The 12,082-nt window shown below is 50.0% G+C and overlaps 2 protein-coding genes across 2 annotated transcripts; one reads left to right on the top strand and one right to left on the bottom strand.

Annotated features, from left to right (window-relative positions):
- Positions 1–7,319: 7,319 nt before the first annotated feature.
- IUM83_16284 (putative mitogen-activated protein kinase kinase) lies at positions 7,320–7,823 on the bottom strand (the record flags this gene model as incomplete). Its single annotated transcript, XM_067941157.1, has 1 exon — positions 7,320–7,823. The coding sequence occupies one exon, from the start codon at positions 7,821–7,823 to the stop codon at positions 7,320–7,322; it is 504 nt and encodes a 167-aa protein (XP_067783654.1).
- Positions 7,824–8,986: 1,163 nt separating this feature from the next.
- IUM83_16283 (phospholipase D-like protein) lies at positions 8,987–10,759 on the top strand (the record flags this gene model as incomplete). Its single annotated transcript, XM_067941156.1, has 1 exon — positions 8,987–10,759. One exon carries the CDS (start codon positions 8,987–8,989, stop codon positions 10,757–10,759), a length of 1,773 nt encoding a protein of 590 aa, XP_067783656.1.
- Between the last annotated feature and the right edge of the window lie 1,323 nt (positions 10,760–12,082).

The following is a 12,082-nucleotide window of genomic DNA, read 5'->3' as shown; positions in this document are numbered from 1 at the left end:
ACAGCAGTACGCATATTATTTCTTGTTGTTTTACTGCAAAGTAAGTTTCGATCCATCCACGCGTGTCTACAATACTTGAGTACATGTAGTAATTCAAGTAATTGTTACGTAGCTGTAAAAACGTTGAAGGAATCATGCTTCGCATTCATGAAATATTGTCTACGTTACTCAGCTACTCAAAGCTACAGGTGTCTTGTGGATCTGAAACCTTCCGCATTGAGTCCGTGATGGCAAAGAAGTAATCGTGGTGCTCGACAATGTTATTCGCCAAGATAGTAGAATTTTTACTCGCAGCGATGGCGAACTGGTCCCCCGCCTCAACGAAAGTCATAGCATTTAGCTCTTCATAGCTCAGCCCCGTCATTTCCACAAACTTGCGAATACGGAAATCACGAGGTAATTTGCCCACAGTCAGGCCTTCCGGTGATTCCACAGTATCGCCGTCTACGACATCCGCGTTCAGCTCCGTGTCGGCCGTCATGCTGCGACGATTCCAGTTCGCGGACCCGATCGACAAGTAGACGTCGTCGATGATCACAATTTTGCTATGAATGCAGAGGTCTAGCTCAGCCTTGGTTGTGTAGATCTTGAATTTGTGTGGGTATCTTGATCTTAGAGGCTCCACGTTTTGGTACAGGTACTTGATGTAGCCCGCATTTGTGAATGCATTTGTTTCAGCTTTCGTGACGACGATTAGGCGCTGAATCCTCGGCATCACTTCCATCACTGCGTCGAGCAGTTCCGGCATGAAGACAAAATACTGATCTTCGATGTAGATGAAGTTCTTGGCGTTCTTGATGGCTTTGAGGCGCGCCTTGAACAAGGAAATCTCACCCTTCGGAGCAAACTCTTTGTAGTGTTTGTACTCGCAGCTAAAAGTTCGTGTGATTTGTACGCTTTGTTTGCCTAAGTCGGCAGTGGTTTTGCTGCTCGCGTAGTCCATTTGTGGGATATCCTCGTATGGCGGGTTGCCAAAGTCAAGCAAGTGCTCTTTCAGGTTCTGGCACGGCAAGTATTTCGAGTTCCATCGAGCCAAAAATTACTTGCAACATCTTTCGCCGCAGGTCCATGGATGCGAATGTGTCCGTCCACCCAGCCCTTTTGTTGGTACGTAATGTGAGCTGCGTCGCGGATAGCCGTAACATTGTGGTGAATGGTATCCCATCGATCGTTGGCGAGATCAATCCCACCCACGTATGCCACGGGTTGATAGTTTCTATCTGACGAGCTATTTCCCAAAATGACCATATTCTTCTGATGCTGCGAAGATATAAGCTTAACGCGGTCGTCGAAAATGTAAATCGCCTCCGCGCCGTTAATTGGAGACGGCGGAAGCTTGTTGATGGCGTCGCGAGTCTTGATGTTGTACGGCATATATCCACCCGCAATGTTGGCCCACCCAAGGATGTTGACATTGCCTCCTCGCCTTACCACCCCGGCAAAAACTTCTTTGAAACCTGTTTTCGCTCCTGTCGGATCAACGTCGGGCTTGAACGGAATAAGAGCTGTCGTCCAGGCATTTAGCAAAACGCGATCGCCCTCTTTGGTCTTGCTCAGGTCATCGTAAACTGCGTTGAAATATTCGTTGGACACTGTGTAGGAGGTCACTTGGTTTCCGGTCGTGTAAACAGCCATGTCCGTCCTTGGTACGCCGCCCCTCGAGTCCGTGATTTCCTGTTCCGACAAGAACCAGTCCTCGGGATTCAGGAGAGGCTGTCGAGGTTTGATGTCTGACCCATCGGATAGGTCACCAGTGTTAGATGCTTCGGCGCTTCCCCTGGAAGTACTGTGCGAAGGTAGAATCTCGTCAAACAAAGACTTGAAGGAGAAGGCCGACAAAGGAACTGTCGCCAAAGCAAACGCGATAACTAGCATTAAGACGGGGGAAATGCCAGCGCAGATACGTCTGCGAGGCATTTTAATCGCTGGACTGATGCGAGAGAAAGACTTGTGGGCGACGTTTTACAAACTCCGAGATTTCGCTACTGGCAAGAAAGCGTTGTTGCTGATCATGAACAATGTTCAAGCGAGAGGATACTTTTGATCAAGGAGATAGCATTGGGATGGGATGCCAGGCAGTGGCAAGCGTGAAGACCAATTTCTCCATATCATCAGGTTTTGGTGTTGGGTGGCCACAGCCATATTGTCGGGCGGACTAAAAGAGACTGCGTGCTTGCAAAAATTGAAATCAGCGTAAAAAGAAACGTTGGTCAAGGAGTTGTCAAAAGTTCAACTACAGTCTGTAGAGCTCCTCTTACCTCTGTAGTCTACATAGGTAAGCGGAGCTCGATGCTACATGTACAAAGCTGAGTGGAATTAGTCGCTGAGTACGAAATCGAGTCAGTACCCATGAGGGCCAACAGTACCGTACATAACCGCGAGGACGCAACGTCTTAAAAGGAACTTTCAAGTAGTATAAGTGTAAAAAGTATTAACAGTAAGAAGAGGGGGAAAAAGGGCCCAAAATGGGGAAAATCGTCGAGCCAAGTAATTGCGGTCTTTATTTTCAGGTCGTGAAACTAGCACCATCAGATAGATCGATATTTCAAACCTATAAGTATTGCTGTCTTTATTCACGTGAACGCAGCTCACATCTTAGCATGAGCGCTCGAAAACAGCGCCTCCGCCTGATTGCCCTTGGTGTGAATGCGTTACATGTCTAAATTCGGAAAACGAGGAGGTAGAGTGGTCTGCATTGCCCCATCTCTCCACAATGTGTTCCCATCTCTCCACAATGTGTAGCTTCGTCTCCACAAGGACGTGGCAGGTTGAGAACAATTTGTCCATCGCGCAGTACCACTATCAAATGTCGCATACCTCCAAATCCCTACAAATTCTTCAAACAGCGCTAGTATCGGCATGCTGTTTGCATGCCTTGCCATGGCACAACCAGTGCAGCTACGAAAGTCAGGCTTGACTCATTCGTCATTTGAAATTGTAGTTATGTTCCGACTAAAATTTCATTGAAATTGGACAATTTCCGCATTTAATTTTTTTTAGTTTCCCCCCAAAAAGTCCCCCTTTTAACTGGATCGCCTGTTAAAACATTGCCTAGTAAAACCCCGTAAAAAGTGTGACACATACAAAGTATTTACATGTATAATACATTGTCGCTAATGTTGCATCATCGCCGATAGATTAGGCCGATCAGTCCAGTTTTGCAAATATGAGCGGAATTCACAATACTCCCTGGAGGATTTATACCTCTCTTTAATAAAACAGGTTAGTAGTTATTAATAAGATGACTGCCAGCATTTGCTGGTTCTGGATTTGCATTCTACATGTACCAGTCCGTTCAACACAGCTGATAATAACTGTAAAGTTGCAGCTCAGAAATACGTAGAGGCAAGAGACCCCGAGGTAAGTGCGATTTAGCTGACTAGACCTCGATCGAGTTGGTCGCACCGGTCGGAATTGCCGCTTAGAAAAGAGCCAACTAAATAGCTTTTCACCGGTTTTGAAGCGGATGGGTGTCATGGGTGTTAAACCAAAATTACCTTGTTGTCGCCTCTACAACTACGCCCACGACTCGAAGATACGGTCGTGCGACGGTTCCTACTCTCAAAACCGGCAGCGCTTTGCCCTCGCGGGTATCAGCGGATACTTTACAGATTCCTGGACTGTATCATTGGTATTAATATTAATACAATACATGTATGTATACATACCCGCAACTTGCCAGTGCATTGCCCCCAACTTGTGTACACGCATGTGCTTGTGTTCCATTGCTTCATCCTCAAGCTCACGACCACCGCCACTAACTTAGCATTAGCTGACCATCAGCTCGCATTACTTAATTAAGTAAGGCTTAAGCATAAAGCCTGCCGCTGAAGTTTTTTCGTGTAACATCGATATGCATCCTGTACTTGTTGTGAAGTGGATTCTCAACAAGGAGCGCAGCTACGGAAGCGCATAAATGATAACTATATGTGCAAGCACGGCAAAAAGACAACAAGCTACAAGAAACTGAATGAGTTATCGAAGAGGCAGACCAATGGTTCTTCAGGTGAGTTGAATCTCCTCGGCGAGATTGAACGCCTGGAGTTCCGATTGGATCACGGCGAGACGGGATTTGTTTTATTTTCGCCCGAACTTTCACAGCACCAATGTCATCGACCACGTGTGCTGAATCAGCTAGCAAGACGTCGACTCCGACGTAGGCTCAGACCAGGCAACAATTGCGTGGTGGCGTTATCTCAAGTGTAGATAGAAACTTGCAGTACATGTAGTAGCGAATATCGAAAATTTCCTAACCTTACGTAAATAAAATAATTGTCCAATCAAATCAGATGAAAAGTCCTCTAATTTGGTACACCACGTTAATTTATAATAAATTCCTGCCGGACAAGAGAGAAAACATGGGCAAGTGGCTGACGGTCGAGGAGAAGTACGAGCTGATCGTCAAGCACCGGCGCAGCCCGGCGCTGTCGCAGGCCAAGCTGGCGCAGTGGGCGCAGGCCGCGTTCAACCTGGAGCGCGCGCCGTCCGCCAACACGGTGAAGAAGGTGCTGCAGGCGGCGGACGAGATCGAGGCCAAGCACCGCCAGGGCATCACCAAGCGCGGGCGCGACGTGGCCAGCCCCGAGCTGGAGACGGCGCTCAAGGCCTTCGCGGACGGCTGCGAGGCGCGCGGCGAGCGGCTCTCGCGCAAGCTATTGGTGCAAAAGGCGCAGGAGATCCTGAGCCAGCTGCCGGCCGAGCGCCGCCCCAACCTGGGGCTGTCCGTGGGCTGGATGACCAACTTCATGGCCCGTCACGGGCTCCGCTTCAGGCAGTTCAGACGCCGCAGGGCGGAGGACAACGGACTCGCGGAGGTGGAAGGACCCCAGAGGACCCTCACCGACGTGACGGACCATTTGGCTCTGGCCAGGGACACCCAAGGCAGACAACTTGTCCACCTGGACACGACGTTCCATGTCAGTCCCAGGGCGACGGGGGTGGTTGCGGCCACCAAGACAGTGCTGGTCACGGGCGCGAGCAGGGGCATCGGACTCGCCTTTGTGAAGCATTACATGAGGGAGGGGTGGGATGTCATTGCGGCGGTGAGAGATGTCGGCAAGGTGGACGAGGTCAGTTTTGTTGAGGGGGGGGGGGGGGGGTACTATTATTTTAGTTTGGATAGTTGATGATGTGGATCCGTTGCTTTTGTTTTTAATGTTGTGAATGTTAGTTAAGAGGGCTGGGTCTGTGGAAGGTGGTGCAGGTGGATGTGGCGGAGCAGAACTCTATTGAAGATATGGCGAGGGAGCTGGATGGCGTGTGCATTGACCTGCTCATCAACAACGCAGGTGCCACTGGAATGCATAACCTTGATGATACTACGCCGGAGGACTGTGTGCGCCAATTTCAGGTGAATGCGCTTGGGCCGTTACTCGTCACTCGCGCGCTGCTACCGAATCTGCAGCTGGCGGTGAGCGCGAGGGGGAGCGCTTTTGTGGCGCAAGTCACGTCGCGAATTGGCAGTATCTCGGATAATAGCTCCGGCGGAGCGTACGCACACCGCGCCTCGAAGGGCGCTTTGAATGTGTTTACGAAGAGCTTGGCGATTGATTTGGAGCCGCAGAACATCGGATGTCTGCTGCTTCATCCCGGCAATGTGAATACCGCGTATTCTAACTTTAACGGAGCTGTCGAGCCTGAAGAAAGTGTTGAAGGGATGACACGTCTTATTGCACGTGCTAAGGTTGGAGACCCGCTGCAGCTTCTCCACTTTAGAAAGGGCGACGTGATTGATTGGTGAGCTTGGGACAACTGGTGTACGCATACTGTACGTATTTATTTGATAGGGACAGCTACTTAGCGTTTTCAATAACAATGCGCTACATATTTGCCAGCTATCGGTTGATACATTTATTCACGTCGCGATATGCGTGTATAGGTAGTCTAGTTCTATTACCTACATGTGCTCTGCCAATAACAGGACTAGGTCATGCAGCATGCACATCGAGATGGACACGTAAGATAAGTAAGCGTACATCGTCTATACGGCCGCAAAAGAATTCTACAGCTCGATTTACGATGATCTGAATGCGACCAAGGAAAGAGCCCAAGTTATTGTTGCTGCATGGTTGACAGCTCTCATTCCGCTGAGACCAGATGTGGACCCCACGGGGCCAATACGGGAATCAAAGAAGTATTTTATGACGTTGTCAAACGAGGTGGTAATGTCTACGCTCTGAACTGGGTCAGCATTGCAGGCGAGTACATCCCTTTTAACATCAAGGCCCGAGATGCTATCAAGAGTATTCCATCGTCCTCAACCAATGGAGCCAGGGCAGCGTTTTTCTTTGATGACCGCGTCAAGTTGACTTCACACCACCAGAAAACGCTAGTGGTCGCGTCAAGCCGCTCCTCGGGTAAAACTGGCCAGTTAGTTGCGTTTGTGGGCGGCTTGGACATCGCGAACGACTGACGGGATACTTCGCACCACAATAACACAGCCATTCGCGACGCAGGAGGCATCACCTATAAGAATAAGGGCTAGGTCGATGGGTTCATGGTCCTGCTGCCAAGGATGTAGCGAGCAACTTCTTGACTCGATGGAATTCAAACTACCAGCCATGCCAAGGTTTCGACGACGACCTCCTCAATTTTAGAAATCCGCCGTATGGAGATCTTCCGCCGCTGGACTACGCAAGCAGCAACACGACATCGAAGCTGGGTAAGCAGAGCGTCCAGATCACGCGAACATTCAGTTGCAAGTACGAGCACTACTACAATGGATTTTCTCCAAAAGGCGGGGACTCGCTATTTCACGCACGAATCAAGGCTATCAAGAACGCAAAGAACAATAAAGACCAGTATTTTGCATTAGTTCCGGAGCTCCTGGAAGCACCTATGGAGGTAATGCCGCGGATCCAGCGCGTCATTGTGGTGACCAAAGAGCAGATGAATGCGTTTACTACGCTGCCGACCAATTGCCATTGCTGCTGCCCAGAATTCAACAATCATAGCTCGTTGAAGACGAAGTACCGCACGTACTTTACCTCCACAACGGACGCCAAGAGAAAGATTGTTAACCTACACGTGTTTCTCTACCAGCAGTTAGTTAGACTGGTCGCATAACCCACGCCAGTAGTGCTGTCATGTTTCACTCGACGCATTCTTTCATGTTCTCGTCATAGTTTTCACTATCTCGCAGTAACTATGAGAAAAAGTAGGCCGACATCGCGAGCAAACAAACTCGAATACTAAAGCCATATAGCATGCAATTGGCCGTGGGTATCTAGCCAATGACTCAAAGACAACATATTTTTGCCCGAGGGAACAAAAAAAATAGCATACCAGGCCGCAGAAAACTTTTATTGACGAACTTGCGTTCAAGGGTCAACCTGGATGGTCGTGTAGTTTGTAATCCACTCCTGCATAGCTTGAGGCATGGTCACTGCTTTCTGCTCCATCTCGTCCCACAGCAGCAACTTGTTCTCGGCCTTCGCCTTCCTCGTCGCTTCGGCCATAACGCCATATCTCTCCATCAAGTGGTCCAGGAATTCCTGCGGTGGCTTCACGTGGTGGTGGCTCACGTAATGCCAGTACCCCTCGGGCCAGCAGTAAACCCCATCAGTCATGGTGCACGCGCCCATAACTTGAGGCTGTTCCGATGCCAACGAGCAGTCCGGGAACCGGCAGAAGCTGTAGGCGAGCTCGTGGCTCTCCACGAAAGCCCCACGAGTGAGGTACCACTCGATCGTCTTCAGCAGCGCCAGGTGGCAGTCGGTGAACCAGGCATCATCGACCAGTTGGAGGGGGTTCAGGCGGTTGGCGTCCGCCACTTCCCCGGCGAGCTCCTCGTCCGAGCACCAGAAGCCCACTTCTCGCAGCATTGTCGATGGTGATCCAGCTGTCTCCGTAAACAACGCTCGTAAAAAGTTCCCGTTTGTTGGCAAATTCTGAGTTTTTACGTCGTAAAAACAAAACGTGACAAAACTTGCGGATTTGAAGAAATGCTTAGCCTTTTCCATACAAACATTAAGATAAGACGTTGTGTCACCCACCCCTATATATCTAATCTCTGCACCGTTTTTGCCGAAAACCTGACAAATTTTACATGTTGCATTGAGGCCGTGCTTTGCGGTGAACTCGTGGTTTACGGTACGATATCCGCGCTGCTGCCACCCGCGGAGCCGTCGACAATGCGCTGGAGCCGGACATTGCCACCGCACAGCATGGTGTATGGCAGAAAGATGGTTAAATTGGCCGAGTCGAAGGTGATGGTTGACATGCTTTTTGGTTGTTCTTTCCTTCCACATGTGGGTGGCATCAAATGATCGCGAATATACCAGTACATGTAGTAGAAAAATCTAGCCTTAAGTGAGATAGCGATTATGTAGCAGTTGCTTACGCTGCACGATACTGGAAGTTTGTACATGTACTCCTTCATGGCATCGTTCGTGTTCATGATCGCGGATATATAGGTACAGTACCAGGTACAATGTGTACAGTGTACAGTGTATTCGCATCTCTGCGCCGTCATTCCACCGGGGCAGCTGTGAATCACGACAGGATATAACATGGACGTGGGTTAAAGAGAGTGCCCCAAGTACTGTACCTACGTCACAAAAGCTAATTTCCATTTCCATACATCCGTATCGTATTGGAACTACAGTACTTACTACATGATGGACAGCATATTAACACATTATGTATGTTGAAAAGCTGCGGGAATCAAAAGAACTCTGGGGTTGGCGAGTAAACTGCAAAGTAGGTACACATGTACTTTGTACAAGGATACAATATTCACATTTCTCCAGCAATTCTCCACGTGACCGACAAGTACGCACATGTACTAATACAGCAGTTGTTCCACTGCTGTTCCCGACTCTTGCGACAAGGGGTCCAGACGAGAGTGTGTTCGAGGTCTCACATCCCGAACTCTATCATTGTCGTAGATGGGGTTCAACAGCAGGCTCAAATTGCCAGCCTACGAAACTGTGGAGATTAGAAGATACACTGTAATTGTGGAGCACTTCGTGTTTTGCTGGCCGACATGACAAGACGTCGCGCGTGTGTTTGGGTCTTCGTCGCCTTCGTTATCGCGTTGGCGGGGGCGCCGACTTCGGTGTCAGCATTCTCGTTCTTGTCACTGTTTGGTGCCGACTCAAGATCCGCAGGTAGCACCACAGCAGACCAGAAGGGTGCAAGTGGAAGCGCTGACTTGTCCGATGGAACGGACATCAAGCCCCGACAACCTCTGCTGGATCCCGAAGACTGGTTCCTCACTGAGCAGGAGATCACGGACTCCCGAGGTGGAATCCCTCGTGACGACATGTCCGTTTACACTAAGGGTAACAAGGTGACGTCCTACACAGTCGCGAACGAATTCTACGACGCAGTTTACGAGGATCTGAGCGCGACCAAGGAGGGCGACCGAATCATGCTGGCCGCTTGGCTTACCGCTCTGGTTCCTCTCAAACCAGATGTGGATCCTACAGGGAAAAAGACCGGCGTGAAGGAGGTGTTTGCTGGCGTAGTTGAGCGCGGTGGCAGTGTAAATATTCTGAACTGGGCTAACATCGGTGTTGGGTACACGCCTTACAACATCAAGGCCCGCGATGCGATCAACAGCATCCCGCCCTCCCCCATCAACGGTGCCAAGGCGGTGCTGATCTTCGATGACCGCCTGCCCAAAGTGTTGGCTTCCCACCACCAGAAAAACATGGTGATCGCAGTTAACAGCTCCTCTGATCCCGACGACCAGCCTGTCGCGTATGTTGGCGGACTCGATCTCGCGAACGACCGATGGGACACCATCTACCACAACACCACTGCCATCCGTGACGCGGGTAAGATTACTTTCCGTGAAAAAGGCTGGATGGATGGTCAACTTCGAATCCATGGCCCAGCGGCGAAGGATGTTGCCAACAACTTTCTAGCTCGTTGGAACTCGAAGTACCTGCCGTGTCAGGGTCTCGATGATAAACTACTTGACTTCGAGAACCCGAAGTACGATTTTCTACCTCCGCTTGACTACGCTAGCTCCAACACAACTGCGTCTCTTGGCAAGCAGAGCGTCCAGATCACGCGGACCTTCAGCTGCTTGTACGAGCACTACAAGGGGTTTGCTCCGCGTGGAGAGACATCGCTGTTCCAAGCCCGCATCAAGGCTATCAAGAACGCCAAAAACTTTATCTACATCGAAGACCAGTACTTTGTTTTGGTTCCCGAGCTTCTGGACGCGATCATGGAGGTGATGCCCAAGATTCAGCGTTTGGTCGTCATTGCGAACCCCCAAACTAGCCCTTTCACAAACGCCGGATACATCAAGTACTTCTACGAAAGTGTCGAGCCCATCCGATCGAAGTACCCGAACAAGTTTAAGGTTTACACGACCAAGGCTGCGCGGGACATCCTGATCCACACGAAACTTGTGATCATCGATGACGTGTACTTGTCTATCGGCTCGGCCAACTGGAATCGTCGCAGTATGACGTCCGATTCAGAACTCAATGCGGATGTTGTGGATAGCGAGACGGTCAAATCCCCTGAGGGAGTTACGGTGGGCAAGCTTCCGCGCAATTTCCGCATCCGTAAATTCCAGGAGATGACGGGACTTAGTTACAAGAAATTGAACGCCATGACTTTTGTCGAGGCTGCGGACCAACTACCGATTGCTGTCACCGATGAGTCGTCGATACTAGACAACAACAATATTCAGCACAAGGCTTACTTCTTCGCCATCACGAACGCGATGCGAAAGGTTTCGGATCCGCAGGACACCTGTACATACAGCGGTAGTGGTAGCACGAAAGAAACCAAGTAAACTTGGCTTGTCAATTTATCATTCAAATACTTGTAGTAATAATAGTAGTAAAGTATTTGTACTAGCCAGTAAGAATCACTGGTTGAAGTCGCAGTCGTATAGCTTCTGACTAAGCAAAACTTCGCCTTGCGCACGCGTTACAGTACGCCTTTCGGAATCTGCGGCGCAGGTACCTCTATGCAGGTGTGGGTGGAAATATTAGTGAACTACAGTATTGCAGTAACCTGCCCAGGCAACCTACCTGTACACGTACCTTGGCTGGCGAGCTTTCGCTGCCCGTCTCAAGGTAAATTGCAGAGCTTACATCCCCCTTCTTTGATTTGTGTTCGGTCTCAAGAAGTCCTGCATCCTTACCAGTACTAGTACAAATTTGTACCTTATTCATACAAGGAATTCAGAGCGAGTGAATGGACCTTCATCTACCAAAGAGAATCCGTAACCTCGTACGGTAAGTACGTGTGTTCTTTAGCACAATGCGCATGTCATGCAGCGAGATGGCTCAACGATCAAGTCCGCACACCTGTAGAGGTAGAAACCACTACACATCCCAAAAACTATCGCGGGAATCACAAAGTATCACGTCGGCAGTGTGCCTACGACCATATGATAATACGCTCTATTCAGACTCCGCACACGAATGCGGTTCACTTTCAGCTCTGCGGCAAAGCTGAATATAGAGTGCAATGCTCGTTGCTGCATTGGTTCTCGCGTTGGCGGTGGGGCCAACTCCTTCGTCAGCGTTCTCCTTCTCGTCTCTTTTCGGCGGGTCTTCGACAGCAGAAAGCCGCACCAGTACTGGAAGGACAGACATCGACACCAGTGGCAGCGGAAGTGCCGACCTCTCTGATGGCTCGGATATCAAACCCCGACAGCCTCTGCTGGATGCTGAGGACTGGTTCCTCACTGAAGAAGAGATCACCGAATCGCGAGGTGGAATTTCACGCGACGGTATGGCGGTGTACACGACTGGTAACAAGGTGACGTCTTACACAGTGTCCGACGAATTTTTCAATGCGGTTTACGACGATCTCACCGCGACCAAGGAAGGTGACCGGATCATGCTGTCTGCATGGATGGCAGCCCTCGTTCCTTTCAAGCCCGATATTGACCCTACCGGCGAAACTACCGGATTCGAGGAAGTCTTCACTGGAATTGTGGAGCGCGGCGGAAGTGTGAACATTCTGGCCTGGTCCAACATTGGAGTTGGATACACGCCCTACATCCTCAAGGCTCGCGATGCTATCAACAGTATTCCGCCGTCGTCGATCAATGGAGCCAAGGGGGTGTTCATCTTTGATGACCGACTGCCGAAAGCGCTATCAT

Source organism: Phytophthora cinnamomi (genome assembly GCF_018691715.1).
Source record: "Phytophthora cinnamomi strain GKB4 chromosome Unknown Contig98, whole genome shotgun sequence".
Classification (NCBI taxonomy): Eukaryota; Oomycota; class Peronosporomycetes; order Peronosporales; family Peronosporaceae; genus Phytophthora; species Phytophthora cinnamomi.
Note: the sequence above shows the minus strand (reverse complement) of the source record. Positions and strands in the feature narration are given on the sequence as shown.